Source organism: Dermacentor albipictus, chromosome 5 (genome assembly GCF_038994185.2).
Source record: "Dermacentor albipictus isolate Rhodes 1998 colony chromosome 5, USDA_Dalb.pri_finalv2, whole genome shotgun sequence".
NCBI classification, from domain to species: Eukaryota; Metazoa; Arthropoda; class Arachnida; order Ixodida; family Ixodidae; genus Dermacentor; species Dermacentor albipictus.
In genome coordinates, this window is record NC_091825.1 from 20,990,748 (window position 1) to 21,012,475 (window position 21,728).

Below are 21,728 nucleotides of genomic sequence, written 5' to 3' on the forward strand. Positions count from 1 at the left end.
TAACTTTGGGACTCTCTGTGTAGTGCCAATTCTGTATACAATTCGTTGTAAAACTGACATCGTTGATAAATAAAACGTAAACATTAAATTATTTTGCCAAAGGTTTGCGATGCATGTTCAGTGTACAAACATGCTGAAATAAATGTGGAAGAGGAGCCTTTCCTTCTGAAAGATTTGCATAATCGCACAGCCCCGCCATCTGGCACGGCAGATCACTTACTTATGCCAGCGCCTCTGGAGCAACCTTCTGCCCCTATGTGAAACTTTCGGGGAAGTTTCATGACCAGATTAAAAGTATTGAAGCACCCCGGTTATATTGTTTATTATTGTTAAATACACTTTTGTAGCACCTGAACTTTCTGCAATCGACAAAAGTTTGTGCATACTCAAGCTATCTGCAACAGCCTGTGGGACCACCCCAACATTTTGTTGAAAAATGGTTGGGGTTTGAGAATAATAATTTTTGAGACCGAAACAAAACCAGCGTCTGCCAAGGCATCTAAGCAGGAGTGGCCAGGAAGGAGTGAGCATGTGCTGGCAAGTGTGCGTGTTGTCTGACCTCAAGTTTCGTGTTCATCGAGGCTGGTTGAGCATTCGAAACTAGACTAAATCAGCGAGACCCAGCAGCTATAGCATCGATAAGCAGGGTGGCCCAAGTTTAATTCCTACGCAGGTAGTTGCGGCCGAGCATGAGCAGACGATAGTCGGCTTCTTCTGGAAGTACGTACAGCAATTATTATTGAAATCTGACAGCACATTTTGGCTTACTTCAGGCTGTTTACTGAACTTTGTCAATAAATATACACAGTAACAGTAAGAAGAGGCCCACTGATCCAAACACCCTTCATAATTAATGTTAGCTATTGACCGATAGAAGCAGCGTATCGGAATCTGATATATTATGAAACATCCAGAAAAGAGTAAGGAGCAGGCTTCTGTTGAAAAGAGAGCTTTTGAGAGAAAGGAGAGTTTTCACTCCGCTTGCAAGCTCCACATGTGACTGCAGAACTGAACTTGGCCGAGATGTTCGCAGCAGTGTATGCTATGCATGGACTGTGTTACTTCACCAAGCCCGAGGAGTGGTTCAGGACCCTTTTAAACTGCTCAATATGAAGCATTGTTTACTAAAAGCACCAATAGGGAATTCTGGACAAGCAAGCAGCTCGTTTGCATACACAGGACTCTTCAGAGTGTGCATACGATCACTGTATTGCCGGTAATGTCAAACTCCCTAAGTGACGTACCCTGTATCACAGCAGAGGTTTTCATATTTTATTCGTGCAGTATGCTCGTAGGGATCAAGTTTTATGTTTGATTGCGTACAGATAACATTCTGAAATATTCGAAAACTATATGATAAAATATTCATGTTAACAGATAGTGACTATTCCATTCGAAGACTGAATCGAATGGGACACTACTCGATTCTTTATTCGAAAGGTTTTATTCGCACACTCCTAGAAAATAATGTTGTGATTCATGATGGGCATGTTATCACTAGAAATTTATAGCAATATCTACAGGTCCACATGACTGCACTAAGACTAAAGGGGCGCCATTATTGTGTTTAAACACTTCCCACAATCACTCGGTCATGTTCATTTCTGCCGACATGGGAGCAAAGGTGAGCGAGCTGGAGGGTCATCGTCCAGGTCAATTACTCTGCGACATTCCCAATCTGGCTGTCTTCGACCTTCTTGAAGGCAGGGTAGTAGACCTTGAAGGCGTAGTCTGTGTTTGGGAATGAACCCTGCATGGGAGAGAGACAGGTGGGGCTTACTTAAAACTATTTCCTTACCATGTGAAAAAATAGCCCTTTAATGAGGGCATCAGCTGCAATTTTTCACATTCACCATATGACCATTGTTATATGTCAACAGAAAGCTAAAAACAACATATTGGGGTGTAATATGCAATATAACTTGTTAAACAGAACCTTTACTGAAATGTACGGGAAATGGTTTTGTTACACTGACAAGAAAGACAAAAGAAAATTGTTCCTCTTCGATTGCCTGCAGCATATTAATGTTTCAATGTTCTAGCTCATCTCAGACATGACCTGCAAGAAAAGTTTTCTGCCTCGCGGACACTGCCTCTTTCTGGCAAGTTCACTAATGCTTAGCACACTCTGCTGCTGGGCTCACTGTAGCCAGTTGCTGCCACATGCTATGGAGGCACCTTTAAGCAAGACCTATGTTATTGCCAACATCTCAGTCGGTCATCAAAAGCCGGAAAATGAAACTTGTTGCTTAACATCTGGTAACAATCTGGGCTGATATTGCAAATTGCTATTGTCAAAAAAAAAAAAAATCCCGCAATCTGCCATCATCATTAGGCTTGCTGCTACTAGTGGTACCCAATCATTTGAGGATGCAGCCGACTTGCAGGACCAATGTCATTCTTGCGAAGCCTCAGCTACTCGATCGTCTGCAGTCTTCACGATCACTGGGAAGACAAAAGTCTACTAAGACTATGTTGTAGATGGTGCAGTAAGGGCATCAGGCGCCTTGAAGTTGGGTGCAGTGCTTGTGGACTGCTTGCGACCCATGTTCAATGGGCGTGGTAAAAAAAAATAATTCTGCTGCACTGCTGGCAAGCAATGGTAAAATATTGCCGCATCAAAGCGCCTTAATGGTGCTTTGAGGCAGCTTCCAAAGGATCAATTCACACAAAATTATCTGACCAGTTTTGTTGTGCCACGATGGTATGCAAATTACATAAGGCTTTAAATTATGTTTCATTATTTCAATGCATAGCACTTTGGACCCTATGCGCATTACATTACTTATCTTACTGTTTCAATAGGTAGTACAGGTAAACCTCGATATAACAAACTTTAGGCCAGATTGATGCTGTGGTCATAAATTTTGCTGAAGCATTCGACCGGGTTCCTTATCATCGCCTACATGTAAAACTTCCAACTTTTAATCTCAATGAAACCATTTTAAGTTGCATTCATAATTTTTTTAACTGTTAGATTGCAGGCTATCTTACTTGATAACCTTGTTTCTTCACCTACTGCTGTTAAATCTGGAATTCCCCAGATCACTATTATTCCTTTCGTACATTAACTATCTCCCCAATAATATCTCGTCGCAAATTCGTCTTTATGCAGATGACTGTATCATGTATCGTCAGATTAAAGAACCTAACGATCATCTTCTGCTGGCTGATTTGACTACATTATCATCATGGTGTGACATGCGGCTAATGCAGATTAATGTTAATAAAACCAAGGCAATGACATTCACTACATGTCACTCGAAATTATCATTTTCTTATATCAACAACACTGCCATTGAGCCGGTAAATCAGTTCAAATACTTCGGTCATCATGTCAACAAACTTAACATGGAATCAGCACATAGAATACATCACCAGCAAGGCAAGTAAAACACTAGGACTAATACGTAAAACACTCTACATGGCTACGGCTGACAAAGCTTCTGTTGTACAACACTCTAGTCGGACAGCAGCTGGAATATGTCTCTATTATTTGGAATCCGCATCAGGGATACTTAACGCAGTCACTGGCATCATTACAGAATTGTGCCATTCGTTAATAACAAGCAACTACACACATGACAGTATTACACACCTTCGAAGCACCTTGAATCTTTAAACACTTCAGCAACAAAGACGCATTTCTTTACTTCATTACTTCTTCAAACTCCACCACAGCACTTGTACTTTCCGACTACAGTCAAACCTCGCAATAACGAAATCGACGGGGAACACAAAAAAATTTGCTTTCGCGAGAATTTCATTGTTGCGGAAAGAGAGCACAGAGAGGTAATGCATCCCAGAACAAAACTTTACTGTCGAAGTTCCGTTAGCCTACTTTGGCAAGCTTTGCTCGAGGATATAGAACTGCATTACCGACAGTACAAAGTGTGCCGCATGCGTCGATCAGCAGCAGCATTCTCGGTCAATTACTTTCGGAGATAAAATCACTTTTGCAAAATTTTGTGTAACTGGGCACCGGACGCAGAGCAACAGTGCATGCAGCAGCATTTTTACAGAGCACGCAGTTTCCCGTAGGCGCCAACGCTTCTGGTGCCGAGCGCGAAAGTGATCGTATCTCGTTTACCCAAAGGCAAACGATCGAGATTACGGCCCCTTCGGGCAAATCTACGTCCGACGGCGAATTCACGCGGTGCCTGTCAGGTGGCACCAAAATCAGCATTCTTGGAGCAAGGGATCCGTATTCCCGGATGATCGCTCAATCACGGCCTGATGTGTGGCACTCCATGCTGCGACCACCATCTCGGGCGCCATAAACAATTCCACGTTGATGGGACGTGGATTTGCTTGTTTGTTTTTTTATTATTCCCTGCATTTTCCGCACCGAGGCGCACATTACCCAATGCACTGCTGCGATCGGCGATCGTTGCTGGAAACGAGCGTTCAGTTTGCGTTTAGTTTCGCCTCACGCCATTAGCCTAGGCTGCGCCGAGTCGTCAGATGTGGCGAACACAAACTGAACGTGCGTTTCGAACAACGATCTTTGATCTCGCCTAGTAGGCGTGCAAAAACCGTCGTGGCATGTCGGTAGCAACATGCGTGTCACTTCAAACGGACGATCAACAAACAAGATGACGGCCATGACGTGTTTCCAATGCATGCGATCGCTTCCGACACTTGGTTGTTTTTGGTAAGCGGGACGCAAATGCATTGCAGGCCTCGCTTCAGCCTGTCAATCTTTAGGCAGCGTCGACATCTCATCTTGGGTCGCTGACTCTCAATCAACAAAATTAATTGTTTTTCTCACTGAAACTAGTTTTTTTCAATTGTCCATTAATTCGAAAAATATAGCGGCCCCTTCCATGTAAGAAAATCCGTCAGCGACTGTACTTGGGTGATTGCATAAAAGGTAAAATTTCAATAGAACAAGATTTATATATGTAAATCTGCTGATTTTACCTTATTAGTCTTATTGATGTTTAACTGTATATGTTTAATGTGTACATATTCTTTTAATGATGCTAACCAAATTGTGATCCATTACCTATGTGATGTTCTCTCTACCCACTCCTGCGATGTCTCACCATGAGATGGCAGAATGCGAAAGAAGCCTGAATGGGTTTCCTATGTAGCTTTGTGTTATATTCGGGTGGATGACAATTTTTTCCTTCTCATGACACTTCCTCCACTTCGTGGGATTCCACAGAACTGATTTGCAACATCATCATATCCGGGTGTCTACCAAGTTGAGATTTCCAAATTCCCTGAGTTTTCCAGGTTTTCCCTGAGTGCCTTTGCCAAATTCCCTGAGCGACACAAAACTTTGTTTTATGTCAAGAGATGGGCCGACACCATGTCGCCTGATGGTGTCACTCTCTAGTAAGCATGCTAAAAAATACAAGAACGACCTAATCCAACTTGAATAGTAAGGGGTTGTGTTTATTTTAATCAAAAGGAAAACAGAAGGGAGGAGTTAGTAAAATGCACAGCGAAAAAAAGATATATTTATAAAATGCATAAAACTCATAGTGAGACATTCTCAAATACAAATAAAAACGAGATGTATACAGAAGCAAATATTTTCGAAGATTAGCTATTTGCTGGAGACTCTATAGAGAAGACAAGTCAAGGCGGGAGAATGTGCTTGAATTTTGTAGCGACCCATCGTAAATATATAGTAAATATTATTCATTAATTGTAAAGTGAGTCGTGCTACGTTTCTTCAATAAATATATTGAATCATGCGCTCAAATTACTTGCAAAGGTTAATTATTGGGCCCAAGCATTACAACAAGGGAAGAAATGATCTTTTGCGATTACTACCAAAACCCCCCACTTCGCTTTCACGAAGGCATTACCCTCTTTGAAGGGACGTCAAAGAGAGCAATGCCTTCGTGAAAGCAGTCGTTTGAAGGGATACATTTCCCTGAGAAGTAGAATGGGTGTACCTTAAGAAAGCAGAATTTGCAATTTACTCAAACTCTAATGTTCACTGTCTATTCTTTGTAACCACTACACAGTAATGACAAAAATAAGTTGCGTTCGCAAATGTTATGCCATGACCGAAGGGGATATTACGAGATTCGCAGTTTTTCTCCGGTGTTCTTGGTGAGCTAAACAAAGCATCTTGTTTATTTCTAGGGAAAATTAGGGGCATGGTATGTATATATAGGCAATGCTCTAAATGGGTGGGTTAAATGCACATTTTCAAGTAGAATAGGTACGCAAGTGGTCCATAGCCTTATTAGTCTGTTTTACGAACGGTGTAAGACTTGGACTGCTGCGCTTGCACAATTACAATAACAATTGAGATAAAATAGTGCAAACATAGGAGCAATGCACCAAGTTTATGTGCGATGGTAAATAACTCCGCACGGTGGCGTAGAGGTAGAACACCTGCCTCGCGTGCAAGAGGTCCGTGGTTCGAATCTCGGTGCCGGCAATTTTCCACCGGATTAAAAAAAAAAGGAAAATTCCGCATGTTGATAAAATTGCATAAACAGGCCTGGAGTGTGGCCTGATCCCGGCGACCAGAACTAGTAACGCACTCCCTCACCAGAGCAGGATTGGCCACCCTGTTGCAGTACTTGGCCACAACCTCCTATATGAACAACACAATCAAATCCCGGCCCTCAGTCCCCAGCAGCTGTGAAGCAACTGACCACGGCGGCGGTCAGACCTGCGACGCAGCAGAGGGTGCTAAGAATCACTGGCTCCGGACAGGCCGCCATTGGAATATGAACCTGGCAACGTTTAACGCTAGAATGTTATCTAGTGAGGCGAGTCTAGCAGTGCTATTGGAGGAATTAGAGCGCAGTAAATGGGATCTAATAGGGCTCAGTGAAGTTAAGAGGCCAAAAGAAGCATATACAGTGCTAAAATGCGGGCACGTCCTGTGCTACCGGGGCTTAGCGGAGAGAAGAGAACTAGGCGTCGGATTCCTGATTGATAAGAATATAGCTGGTAACATACAAGAATTCTATAGCATTAACGAGAGGGTGGCAGGTCTTGTTGTGAAACTTAATAAGAGGTACAAAATGAAGATTGTACAGGTCTACGCCCCTACATCCAGTCATGATGACCAGGAAGTCGAAAGCTTCTATGAAGACGTGGAATCAGCGATGGGTAGAGTGAAAACTAAATACACTATACTAATGGGCGACTTTAATGCCAAGGTAGGCAAGAAGCAGGCTGGAGACAAAGCAGTGGGGAAATATGGCATAGGCACTAGGAATATCGGGGGGGAGCTATTAGTAGACTTTGCGGAACAGAATAATATGAGGATAATGAATACCTTCTTCCGCAAGCGGGATAGCCGAAAGTGGACGTGGAGGAGACCGAAGGGCGAGACTAGAAATGAAATAGACTTCATACTCTCCGCTAACCCTGGCATCATACAAGATGTGGACGTGCTTGGCAAGGTGCGCTGCAGTGACCACAGGATGGTAAGAACTCGAATTAGCCTAGACCTGAGAAGGAAACGGAAGAAACTGGTACATAAGAAGCCGATCAGTGAGTTAGAGGTAGGAAAATAGAGGAATTCCGGATAAAGCAACAGAACAGGTATTCGGCTTTGACTCGGGAAGAGGACCTTAGTGTTGAAGATATGAACGACAATCTTATGGGCATCATTAAGCAGTGCGCAAGAGAAGTCAGTGGTAACTCTGTCAGACAGGATCCCAGTAAGCTATCGCAGGAGACGAAAGATCTGATCAAGAAAGGCCAATGTATGAAAGCCTCTAACCCTACACCTAGAATAGAACTGGCACAACTTTCCAAGTTAATCAACAAGCGTAAGACAGCTGACATGAGGAAGTATAACATGGATAGAATTGAGCATGCTCTCAGGAACGGAGGAAGCCTAAAGGCAGTGAAGAAGAAACTAGGAATAGGCAATAATCAGTTGTATGCGTTAACAGACAAATTCGGCAAAATCATTATTAATATGGATTAGGTCGTTGAAGTGGCTGAGGGGTTCTATAGAGATTTATACAGTACCAGCGGCACCCACGACGATTATGGTGGAGATAATACTCTAGAGGAATTTGAAATCCCACAGGTAACGCAGGAAGAAGTAAAGAAAACGTTGGAAGCTATGCAAAGGGGGAAGGCAGCTGGGGAGGATCAGGTAACAGCAGATTTGTTGAAGGATGGTGGGCAGATTGTTCTAGAGAAACTGGCCACCCTGTATACACAATGCCTCATAACGTCGAGTGTACCGGAATCTTGGAAAAACGCTAACATAATCCTAATCCATAAGAAAGGGGACGCCAAAGACCGATCAGGTTACTGTCTGTTGCCTACAAACTATTTACTAAGGTAATCGCAAATAGAGTCAGGAACACCTGAGACTTCTGTCAAGCAAAGGACCAGGCAGGATTCCGTAAAGGCTACTCAACAATAGATCATATTCACACTATCAATCAGGCGATAGAGAAATGTGCAGAATATAACCAACCCTTATATATAGCTTTCATTGATTACGAGAAAGCATTTGATTCTGTCGAAACCTCAGCAGTCATGGAGGCATTACGGAATCACAGGTGTAGACGAGCTGTATGTAAAAATACTTAAAAATATCTATAGCGGCTCCACAGCCACCGTAGTCCTCCATAAAGAAAGCAACAAAATCCATGAAGAAAGGCGTCAGGCAGGGAGATACAATCTCTCCAATGCTATTCACGTGTTTACACGAGGTATTCAGAGACCTGGATTGGGAAGAAATGGGGATAAAACTTAATGGAGAATACCTTAGTAACTTGCGATTCGCTGATGATATTGCCTAGCTTAGTAACTCAGGGGACCACCTGCAATGCATGCTCACTGACCTGGAGAGGCAAAGCAGAAGAGTGGGTCTAAAAATTAATCTGTAGAAAACTAAAGTAATGTTTAACAGTGTCGGAAGAGAACAGCAATTTACAATAGGCAGCGAGGCACTGGAGGTCGTAAGGGAATACATCTACTTAAGGCAGGTAGTGACTGCGGATCCGGATTATGAGACGGAAATAATCAGAAGAATAAGAATGGGCTGGGGTGCGTTTGGCAGGCATTCTCAGATCATGAACAGCAGGTTGCCATTATCCCTCAAGAGAAAAGTGTATAATAGCCGTGTCTTACCAGTGCTCACCTACGGGGCAGAAACCTGGAGGCTTACGAAAAGGGTTCTACTCAAATTGAGGACGACGCAACCAGCTATGGAAAGAAGAATGATGGGTGTAACGTTAAGGGATAAGAAAAGAGCAGATTGGGTGAGGGAACAAACGCGAGTTAATGACATCTTAGTTGAAATCAAGAAAAAGAAATGGGCATGAGCAGGACATGTAATGAGGAGGGAAGATAACTGATGGTCATTAAGGGTTACGGACTGGATTCCAAGGGAAGGGAAGCATAGCAGGGGAAGGGAGAAAGTTAGGTGGGCGGATGAGATTAAGAAGTTTGCAGGGATGGCATGGCCACAATTAGTACATGACCGGGGTTGTTGGAGAAATATGGGAGAGGCCTTTGCCCTGCAGTGGGCGTAACCAGGCTGATGATGATGATGGTAAATGCATGTTGATCAAATACAGCATCAAAAAATTGTGAACAAGTGTTCGAAATTATCACGTTACTGCTATTGTCCCAAGAGAGTTTATGATACTTTATACTTTGAAGGAATAGGCAGCATTTCAAGTGGAATGTGTTGCATAGTTTTAATAATTCTGGGTTATTGAGAAGCGTTACGAATAATCATTGCACCCTAATTTTTCTCTACTTTGTCATGCGTGATATATTAGTTTCGGCTGGTATCCTTGCTGAACTAAAGAAGGCAGCTTCGTTAGGTTTGGTGACTGTAAGGACAAATCAATGGGTGATGTGGAGGTGAAGTTCAATATAGATGGCTTTCGTAATAAATTTAGTATGCAAGCACTCCAGCGTGTCTAACGAGAGCGGAAGAATTGAGCCCGCTGCTCTGGCAGCACTATAGAAGCTGCCAAGACCAAATTTAGCGAAAATTGGTGGTGCCCAATGGAAACTTTCTGTGTGAAGTGGTTGGATCAAATACAGCTTTTGTAAAAATTTTCTTATTCAAGCATTAGAGTGTGTGATATGGCCGCTATCAACTATGCTTCCCGGTGTCCCGACATAGCTGTAGTTTACAACAGGCTGGTATTTTGTGGAAAATGGAGGGGGGCCATTGTAACTGCAATGTGTGACAAAATGTTTACGTTCCTGGTCTGGTTAAAAGCGTAAATAATAATGAGCCGTCGTTTTTCTTTCCTTATTTTCAGGTGTCATAACACCTTTCGTCCTTGTTTCAATGATGTCTTCCATGAACTAAACAATACATATTGCTTATATTTGGCAAAAATAAAGGGTGCATTATCACCAATATGAAGGCAAACTTCGAAGATAGAGAACTAATTATGAATGTGTTCTGCGAACAAAAAATTTATCCCATTGCCCTGGAATAACTGTGAACTCAAAAGATATCAAATCCAGTAGAAATTGAGTGTGTGGGAAGGGTAGGGGGGGGGGGGGGCATTATAAAGCACTAAAGCATTGCATACCCCCCTCAGCAGTTGTAGTGGTGGTTTTTAACAGGCTCGCTGGACGTCCACTGTCGCAGGGCCAAGATGGCGAGTCTACTTTTTTAATGTGTGGATATTGCAAGTAATTTATATTGATTGTACGTCGTCGCCTATAACGTCGACAGTACTATTACCTAAACTAGCGATACATTCATCTGATAGACTTAAACAGCAAGCACAATTCTTTGTTGAATTATTTAAATTCTATGTAGCAAATGTGCCTTTTTATGTTGCTGTACTGCTACTACTGGGTGCGATCTGAGACCACTGTGGGAGCACTCATTGCCTTTTGCCCCCTGTATCATCTTGAGATGTTATATAGTTGCAAGAGATAAATGCGAATTCATTTCATTTTTTGGGCCCCCATGGTTCACCATGTGTGGTTGATAAATAGGTCCCTGTCGGTTAAATATACTTATAACAGAAGCATTTCCAGGCTATTTCACTTATTGTAATAGTAATTGGCAATATATATATATATATATATATATAGACACACACAAAGAGAGAGAGCAAAAGGTGAGGCCGTCTGCACAAAGGTGGAGTGTTATATTCAGTTTCGTTATTCATTTCAGTTCTTTATTCCCCAGGGGGTGCTTCTATTCTTCATTATACAGTCGCGGACCTGCACCGACTCTGACCGGTGCATGGTTCGACTTGCTGAATGCCATTCTTGTTTTGAACGGAGCTTCCTTGCTGCCCCACAAAGTGGCGCTACTGGAAATCCCCGCTCATCATCATCGTTTCTGCCTAGTTCGATAGAGTGGCTCTGCATTATTTCCGATCTCAGCTTAGTAAGCCATGTCAACACAATCCAGCAGCTGATTTGTTTCTTCGCGCACGACGCTGCGAGCAGGCCGCGGTTTTTCGTTTGTGTGACTGGTGATGGCACGGTGGTGTTTGCTTTGTGTGCTGTGTCGAGGTTTCGGTGATCCAACGCAGCACACGGAAACATCGCGTCAAGTTTCTAATGGCGCCAACAGTGCCCGCGCAGACTGCGCTGCGGAATGCCGCCAAGCGCGTGCCAGGAGGCCTAAGATTTGTCGCCTTCCGATGTGCTCCCTACCGACACGGAAAATGTTCTGCCGAGACTTGCGCAGTGGTTTCATTGCGATTCCGGACACTGTCTCATTGACAGTTTCACAGGTGCTGACACTGCTGTACTGACATGCGCAGAACTCGACGACGGCGAGATCATTCGTCAGGTTTCTGCTGCACCGCCGGACGATGACTCTTGAGTCGGAAGATGACGCACCATGTGCTACGCTGCCGTCGCATGCGGAACGTGTACAAGCAGTGACTGTGCTTTCGGCCGCCTATAGTGACCGTACGACCCTCTCCGAGATTCAGGCTTATCTGATTGCACGTAAACGGAACAGCGTGCAACGGCGCATTCACGATTTCTTCAAGCCTACTGGCGAGCCCGAATAAGTGCGTGGAAATAAAGGATTGCATTTTTTTTTTAATCTGCTTTTTCGGACACCTGTTTATTCGGACATTTCCGCAGTCCCCGTGAGGTCCGAATAAACGGTCGGCGACTGTATTAGGTTTTTGGTAAGTGGTGTTGGGTGGATGCCGCGGACGCTCCTGTGTCGAGGCTTCAGTGACTTCGTTCAAAGCTAAGTACTCTTTTTTTTCTTTTTATTAGCTGATGTTTTCGAAATGTTTTCTTTTGCATGGAGCAGGAGCGCAAATTTTGAATTCATGGTAAGCGTGGTAAACGTACCGGCTTTGTCTAGGTCTGGCGGTTTCCCTCGTTAGGCCTAGGTGCTAGGCGGGACCTATTTGATAGGCTTTTTAACCATCTCAGCTAGCTCTTCCAAGTGATTTGGTGGACGTGCTCGTTGAGCCAATGCCTCCTTTACTAGATGCCAGCCGCGTTGTCCGTAAACTCGGTTCCTGGCCCTCTCCCTTTTCTCTCCTCCGTGAAAAGGCAACGAGCGCCGCTTGTGGCGGACGTCGGCAACCTAGATCACATGCTGCGTCCTCTGAGATTACCGTGGCATCTGTTGCCATCTCGGAGGCCCGCGATAACGCTCGCTAACAGACGCCCGCGCATATAAAGCGCCGGCGGAGCATTCAGCCGCCGCTGCCACATCCGCCGGAAGTTGAAAAGGCAACGAGCACCGCCTCACGGAATTTATGCTGAACTAACTTCAACTAAGGGAACTGCCGCCGCAATGGGAAAGCGAGCAACGCGGCTGGCATCTAGTAAAGGAGGCATTGGTTGAGCCTAAGGACGTAGGCCTAGCGATAAAACCAAAGAGAGGGAAGGCCGTGAAGGACGCGGAGCAAGTGCAGTGCGACGAGTGCCTGCGGTGGTGCTCCCTCGACGGGACCAGTTTCCAGAGCTTAGCAGACGCGAAGGAGTCTAGCTTTACGTGCAGGCTGTGCGAAGTGGTCAGGGAAGCAGTCCAAAAACTGGAAGGAAATTGGACAGCCAAGTTTGAAGAGCTGAAAGCAGACCTGAGGGAGGAGCGGGAGAAGGTGGAAGCGGTCCAGGCCATGCAATCAGTAAGAACCGTGGCCGAGCTTGGAGAAGAGAGGGAAAGGAGAGCAGAACTGCATAGGTGGCTCGATGCACTTGAGACGCGGGCAGCGGAGAATGATGGGTCGGCACACCAAGCCGTTGGCAAAAGCACAGAAAGTAGGGTAGACCCTACAGGCTAAGTGGGAGGCAGGGAGCCAGAGCAAGCGGCAGTCGGCTCGCCGCCGGTGAATCGGCATAGTTATAGTGAAGCAGCGCAACACACCCCGAGTGAGGCGACGCTGCAGCCACAGGGGCGCCAGCGAGCGCGAAGAGAGGAGGGGAACAAGCTAACCCCAAGGAATGAGCTCATAGCCAATGATAAGCACAACCTGGAAGTTAGGAGGGAGGGAAAGAATGCCCTAGTACTTATCGGTGGTGATTCAAATATGAGGAGGTGCAAAAGAGCTATAATGGAGCATGCAAAGGGTGATAAGCGGGTAGCAGTCGGGACGTTCCCAGGCAGGACAATGGATGCAGTACTGAGAGAAACAAAAAGCGAGCTTTCTGAGAATGTTGCAGAGCGCAATTTGGTAGTGGTAGCGGCGGGGCTAAATGGTGTGTTGAGTGGTGAAGCTGCAAAAGTAGTGGAAAGATTAGCGGATGGAGTTGATTTAAGGGCGATAGCACTGCAAGTCCAGATCGTGGTATACACAGTGCCGGAGGTGCAAGGAAGGAACGGAGCAATTGCCAAGGACGTTGTGGCTGTTAATTGTGAAATAAGAAAACTAAGCCAGGAGAGAGGCTTTGAAGTGGCAGACATAAACAGAGAAGTGCATAGAGCAGGCTTTCACGGAGGCTTTACACGAAATGGCATCCACTTTAATGGCATCCACTTTAATGGAAGGCTAGGAGCCGAGATCGGCTGGCGCCTGGCAGGTCGGGCAATAGCTTTTTTTAGGGGGTCCGTTACGCCTCAGGGCGTAGGGGTAGGTAGAAATAGTGTAGAAAGTGCAACAATAGAGGCTGACGCCAATAAAACGGCCACTAGGAAGTCCAGGAAGAAAACTACAAAGAAATTTAACACCAGGATCAGGTACTAAACATGCAAGGTGATAGAAAGAGAGCGAACTGGTTAGAAATAGAACAGCAGTTAAAGGACGATGAAGCAGGAGTATACGCGCTATGCGAAACACATGTCGGGGATCTAGAAGACCCACCGTTTATTGAGGGCTACGTCCGGGAAGGGCGCAATAGAACAACAACAGAGAGGAAGGGAGGAGGAGTAGGTATGCTCATACACCAAGGAATAAATTGGCAAAGAATAAAATTAACTTGTAAAGAACATGTCTGGGTATCAGGTACGATTGCCGGTAAAAAGCCATGGCTAGAAGTAGTTTATTTAGGGACAAGGGACAAATGCAGGCAAGAGAACAAAGATCTAGTGAAGTGTCTCGATGAAGACATAAAGCAGTTTGGAGAAGGTGCCGATATTTGTATGCTGGGTGAGATGAATGGCCACATCGAGGATCTGGATGGATACACAGATTGTAATGGGAAGTTGATGCTAGACTTCTGTGAGCGACACAACCTAGTTATAGTAAATAGGGAAACTAAGTGTGAGGGACAAATCACGTGGGAGTCCCGTAACAGACAAACGACCATTGACTACTGATTATTGTCGCAGGGGTTGTATAGCAAGCTCGCAATAATGGAAATAGACGAAGAGGGGAAGTACAGCCTCGGAAGTGATCATAAGCGTATTAGTCTACAATTGGGAGCCCTACTCAAAAGAGAAATGCAGGGAAGTCAAAAAGAGTACGCAAAATTAAACGACGCGCAAATAGCGGCTGGCATAGAGGAAGCAATAGAGAAACATCCCATGGAAAGGTGGGATTATAATCAGTTAGAACTACTCATTAGTACAAAAATAAAAGAAGTAAAAGGAGTAAATCGCTGGAGAGGAAAGAGGAAGCCACGAAGTTGGTGGAATAAGGAAATTAGAGAGGCCATCGAACAACGACGGTGGGCATCTCGGGAACACAGAAAAGCAAAGAGGGCGCGGTTATCTGAAGAGGAAATAGGCCAAAAATGGGAATATTATCGACAAAAGAAACAACAAGGTCCTCGTCCAGGCAAAAATATAGCAGTCCTCTGATCGCTGGCTGGCTGAAGTTCGCGATGCAACTAAAGGGGGTCAAGAAAATTCTGGAACCATATAAGCTGGCTGGGTCAAGCTAATCACAGAAAACAGGAACAGATTCACGATGCCGAAGGAAATTGTTTAGAGGGAGATGAGGCTATGAACTACATTGGTTCAGTTATAGCTGAGTCATTTAGGAAAGACAATAGGGTAATCACCCCAACTGAGGGAGCAACACAGGATAGCATAATAGAAAAAAGCTTAGAACTGACCAATCTTAACTGGAAAAAGGCGAAAGCAAATGTTCCAAAATGCACATCTGCGGGGATAGACGAAATTCCTATCAAGTTAATTAATGAACTTGGCCCAAGAAGCAAGGAAACGCTGATAAAAGCATTGGAGGCAGTCATAACAAATAAGCAAATTCCGCACAGCTGGAAACAGAGTAAAATGAATTTGATTTATAAAGGAAAAGGTGATAAGAAGAACATAAAATCCTTCCGACCAATTACGATAACATCAGTTATATATAGGCTGGCGATGCAGGCGGTGAAATTAAAAATGCAGTCATGGGTAGAAAGTAATAGAATACTTGGAGAACTTCAGAACGGGTTCAGAAGTGGTAGGCGCTTAGATGATAGCCTGTTCGTGCTTACCCAGTGCATAGAAATAGCTAAGGCGGAAAATAGACCTCTGTATTTAGCCTTCCTGGACATAAGTGGTGCATACGACAATGTGAACAGGGAACTCCTGGGGAACATATTAAAAGCTGAAGGTATCGGTAATGAGGTAATTGATTTTCTACAGGAACTATACCGAGAAAATAATGTTGAAATAACATGGGAAGGAATTAAGAGTACGACAACTGTCGAGGTTCACAAAGGATTAAGGCAAGGTTGTCCTCCATCACCGCTGCTGTTCATGCTTTATATGATAAGCATGGAAAGAAGGTTACAACGAAGCAATCTAGGGTATAATCTGTTGTACAGATTAGGCGAAAAGGTTGTTGAGCAACGACTACCGGGTTTAATTTATGCGGACGATATTGTACTGTTAGCAGATAGCCATGAAGATTTGCAAACTCTGGTTAATTACTGTGGAGACGAAGGAGACAGTTTAGGTTTCAGTTTTAGTGCAGCTAAGTCTGGTGGGATGCTTTTCAACGATACAACTGATCAGGAGCTTACAATACAAGGCCATGAAATACCCATAGTGGCTGAATACAAATATCTCGTGGTATGGATAAACAAAGGGCGGATGTACACGGAAAAGCATGAAAAGTCTCTCATAGCAAAAGGGCGAAGAGATGCTGGGATAATGAAACATAAGGCATTGTGGTCGTACAACAGGTATGAGGTACTGAGAGGTATTTGGAAGGGAGTAATGGTGCTGGGGCTTACTTTCGGGAATGCGGTCCTGTGTTTAAGGGCAGAGGTTCAGTCAAGCCTAGATGTAAATCAGAGAGCTGTGGGAAGATTAGCACTAGGTGCCCACGGGAAAACCACAAACGAAGCAGTACAGGGGGATATGGGCTGGGCATCGTTCGAAGCACAGGAAGCTCAGAGTAAAATCCTATACGAAAAACGTCTGAGAAAATTGGACGATTACAGGTGGGCAGCTAAGGTGTTTAAATACCTATACAGAAAGAGCGTTGACTCACAATGGCAGAAAAGAACTAGGAAGCTAACCAGTAAGTATGCCAGACACGAGGATGAAGAAAGACAGAGTATTAAACGATAGGTTAAAAATGCGGAAGATAAAAATTGGATAAATTCAATGCAAAAGAAGCAGAGTGGAACTATATCGATACTGGAAACAGCAGATCAGGAAGGAAGCGTTTTATGATAACTGGTAGTGGTAGTGGTATGATATGGTAGTGCCCTACTCTTTGAAGCTAGATCAGGATGTCTTAGAATGTGGAGCTATAAAAAGAAATTTAACGAACAAGAAGACACATGTACTGTGTGTGGTAAATATGTAGAAACAATGGAACACCTCATACTAAAATGTGATGGTATCAAGCCCGATGTGGATGCGGCCACAGTCATCCTTCCTGAGGCCCTAGGGTTCAGAGATAATAGTCATGTAAATAAATATGCGGTGGAAATTAGGAAAAGGTGATCAGAGGATTGGTGGCTCAAAAGCAGAGGTGACATAAGGTTAAAAGGGTAGGAAGACGTATTTAAAGAAAATCGAGAAATTCAATAACACACAACACATAAAAATAAAAGGCAAAATAAAAATCTGAGCATGGTGGCAACTGCCATCGCCCCGTTTCAAAAGGGACGCTCCTACCTTCCATCCATCCATCCATATATATTGGTTGTATATGTTAAAAAATTGGAGGACGCTTAAGCTTCGCCTTCAAGAGTGGAACGCGACAGCCTTCCCGTCGACCCACCAAGGGGTGTAAGACAATGGGCTACAGGGCAGCCATCACTTACGAGGCGCCCCGCATCGGACGCTGTGAGCGTCGAGCCATATGGTCGAGCAACGCAGCATTCGGCGCAGCAACGAAACGTGCGCCTGAGCAAGCGGAACGAACCAAAGAACTCGGTATCTCGGAGGGAGAAATGATGCACGCCAGCCAAACGTCGTGATCGGCACGGGCAGAAAGATAGACAGATAGTGATCTAAAGACAGGAAGGACGCTTGATTCTGCAGAGGGAGCAAGGCGAAGCGTCGTCAGGGGAGAGAGAGCCCGGGTCGCGACCCGCCTCCCACCGGTCCTCGCACAGCCCCAATGCGCGCGTGGCGCGCCATCTGTCGGGGCAGCGCCGTACATGGAGAGGAGGGGGTCTGCTGTGTTTGCCGCAAGATGGCTCTGCGTGTGCGGAAAGCGCAGAAGAAATGTAGCGGAAACGCACTTCGCTACTCGTGTAATTGCGACTGCTGTAAGTTACATGTTCATAATTACCGATATACACCGCAGTATAACTTTCCATGGCTCGTTTCGAAGGCAACATCGCATTCACTAGAGGCGCGTTTGTACCGCTTGGAAGCATCGAACTCGTGCCTGAGTGGTAGCGTCTCCGTCTCACACTCCGGAGACCCTGGTTCGATTCCCACCCAACCCATCTTGGAAGTTGCTTTTTATTTATGAAGTGCCTGTCGTGATTTATTGCTCACGGCCAACACCGCGGACGCCGACACTGACGACACCGGCTTTTTTGCGACACGAGCTCCTTAACGCTATCGCGTTAATAAACGGCTTTTACATTGGGACGGCTGGAGTCGTGACTTCCACCTTCGGTCAACACCACATTGGCGACGAGGATGTCGTGAACGTACCCCCAGCCTCGCTGCGCCATCCGTATCCGCTCACCATGAGCTTCACCGGGCTCGCTCCGCCACCGTTTTTCCTTCCGACGCCCGGCCGTCTGTCATTGCCATGGGAGCTGCTGGACTTGCTGGCATCCGGAGCCACTGCATTCAAGCCGGAGCAACTCAACGCTATTCTTTTGCATTGTTTGGGGCGGAGGGCCAGCGTATTTATCAGACGCTACATGCAGGGACCAGCGTTGCAGAACCGGCAGCACCACGCCTCGCAGCACTCGCCGATGACAAGTCTGTCGTGGCCCCTCCTGACATTTACGACTCTGCCCTCGCCGCATTACGGCACCAGTTTTCAACGCCGCGCAACGTTATCATCGAGCGTCATCGCTTTCACCGCCGCAGCCAACACACAGGCGAGTCTGTTCATGACTTTGTTGCCGCTCTACGGGAGCTAGCGTCACATTGTTCGTTTGCTTCTCAAGATGATGCTTTGCGGGATTAATTCGTCGCCGGCGTAGTTTCCAATCGCGTACATGAGCGGTTACTGCTCGAGGGTTCCACACTTTCACTCGAGAATTCAGTTTGAATTGCACTTTAGTTTGAGCGGGTGGCTGAAGAGCTAAGGGAGCTTTCTGCTTCGGTCGAAGAAATTTCATTACGGCAGCGTCGTAAGCCATCCTCGCATTCTTCGAAAAAAGGGAATTCACAATCGGCAGCCACCTTAGAGCAGAATTTAACGAGGAGCGCGGGCGGCTCACGTGCGCCGCAGCGGAACCGCCCCCCTGAGCGAAGCCGAAAACAAAGTAGCCGCTCCGGTTCGCCATATTGTTTCCGATGCGGCTCGCGGGACCACATCGCATCAGCGCCGCAGTGCCCAGCACATGGCAAGACTTGATCGTCTTGTGGTCGCAAGGGCCACTTTCAAAGGGTATGCAACCGCAAGCTAACCCAAATGCAAGGCCGAGTCCGTGAAGTTGAATTTGATGACGATGTTTCGTCATCTAGCAATCCTGAGCAAATTTTTACTGTGCAACGTTCCGCGCGTAGTGGAATTCATATTCAAGTGCAAGTCGCGAATGTCACTTTGACATTTCTTGTTTTTTTTTCTTTCTTTCATTTCTTTCTCGGAGCAAGCATTCAGTCGATATTTTCAGAGCGTTCCGCTCCTGCCTGCTCCGCATGTTACTCTGTTTGACTACCCTCAATGGCCGATTCCCGGGCTAGGTTGTTTCCAGGCAGACGTTCGTTTTAAAGGCCGCACAGTGTCGCTACGTTTATATGTTGTTCACCAAGGAACTTGTCTGATCGGTCTTGATGGCATTAAAGCCTTGGATCTTCGCATTGAGGGTTCTGCTCTAAAGTGCTTATACACGTCCCTTGCTCCGCTGCCGACTGTCGTTGACCCGCTATCCTGTTCCATTTCTACACCGTCAAGCACGCAGCCCCGTAACACAGCTCTTCCGCCAGCCTTAGCACATGAGTTCTGTTCACTTTTCAGTCCCGAGTTGGGTCTTGCTAAGGGGTTCACGCATCGCATCAAGACACGGCAAGGTGTGCAGCCTGTAACTTCGAAGCTTCGCTGTCTGCCGTATTCTCTCCGGTCACCAGTATCAAATGAGCGTCAGAGGTTGCTAAGCCTTGACATCATCGAGCGCATTGATGCTTGTGAATGGGTGTCCCCCATTGTCGTTGTTAACAAGAAAGATGGTAGCATCAGGTTCTGTGTAGACCTTCGAGAGCCGAACAAAGCTATTGTTCCAGACAGGTTCCCATTGCCCCACACAGAGGAGCTGCTTCACACTTTGGTAGGCGCTACACACTTCTCCAAACTTGACTTGGCTTCCGCTTACCATCAGGTTCTCTTGCACCCTGACAGCAGGGATCTGACAGCTTTCATCACTCATGATGGCCTTTTCTGTTTTAAAAGAGTTTGCTTTGGGTTGGTTTCTGCCCCAACGGCATTTCAGAAGATGATGGCGACAATCCTTGACCGCTGCCCTGGCGTGTTGTTCTACATTGATGATGTCATCATTTTTGGCAAGACCGTAGAAGAACACCTTTCAAGACCGTACTGCAAAAGATCAAGAATGCAGGTCTGAAACTGAACAACAAATGCCTCTTCGACATTCCAGAACTTGCGTTTCTAGGGTACAAGGTCGCCGCACGTGGTATTTCCCCACTTCCAGAGAAGGTAGACTCCATAGTTAACACACCAGTGCCAACTGATGTTGCCACCCTTCGTTCGTTCCTGGGTCTCGTAGAATACTACTCAAAGTTTGTTCCAGACTTGGCACAAGTGGTTGAGCCTATGAGAGTCTTACTTCGCAAAAATGAGCCATTCATCTGGTTTGCCGAAGCAAACAGCAGTTTCAGGATGGTCAAAGAAATGCTTTCGTCGAGTACAGTCCTCCAGATGTTCGATCCCTCATTGCCAGTTATTGTGTCGACTGACGCGTCCGACTGTGGGCTGGGAGCAGTCCTGCAGCAACAAAGTGGCCACGAGCTCCGCACAGTCGCTTTCGCATCTTGTACACTCTCGCCTGCAGAGAGAAAATATTCAGTCGGTGAACGAGAAGCTCTTGCATGCATTTGGGCGTGTGAGCGATGGCACGCGTATCTTTGGGGTCGCCATTTCACAATTCGAACAGACCACCAGGCACTGGTGTCCTTGCTGTCGTCACAAGAACATGGAAGACGGCCACTCCGAATTGCACGCTGGAGTGCACGATTGCTTTGCTACAATTTCACTGTTGAATACCGCAAGGGGTCCACAAACACTGTAGCAGATGCACTTTCTCAGCTGCCAGCACCTACCTCAGAGGCAGAGATTGCTAAGGAGGAAGAAATTGTCTCGTTCATTGAGCCATCCTGCGTGACAAAGAAGTTCAGGCAGGCCGCCCTCGATGACAGTTGCCTGGAAACCATTAAGTAATTCGTGCTGAGTTCCTGGCCGCCAAAGAAGTCCATACCAGAAGAGGCGAAACCATTCTACATCATTCGGGAAGGACTTTCTGTTGTCGATAACCTGATACTGCGTGGAGAGCGCCTCGTTGTTCCATCCTCCCTCGCGGCTCAGATCATCGGCATCGCACACGAGACACATCCGGGTATCACGCGCACGAAGGCGCGACTGCGTGAGCGGTTCTGGTGGCCAAGAATGGATAAGCAAGTGGAAATGGCAGTAAAAAACTGCCATATCTGCCTGGAGGCAGATAAGTCTGCCAAAACATCACCAGCACTGTTGCAACCTGTTGAATGGCCTGAGCGACCGTGGCAGAAGCTTGGCCTAGATATTGTTGGTCCTTTGGAG

At 45.9% G+C, this 21,728-nt stretch overlaps 1 protein-coding gene across 1 annotated transcript in view; it reads right to left on the reverse strand.

Moving 5' to 3' along the window:
- Nucleotides 1–1,258: 1,258 nt before the first annotated feature.
- PolE2 (DNA polymerase epsilon subunit 2) overlaps nucleotides 1,259–21,728 on the reverse strand; it is a 118,840-nt gene continuing 98,370 nt past the window's right edge. The window contains exon 11 of the mRNA XM_065427199.2: nucleotides 1,259–1,750. Within this exon, the coding sequence (XP_065283271.1) occupies nucleotides 1,658–1,750 (93 nt within the window). The 3' untranslated portion in view covers nucleotides 1,259–1,657. The remainder of the gene's footprint in view (nucleotides 1,751–21,728) is intronic.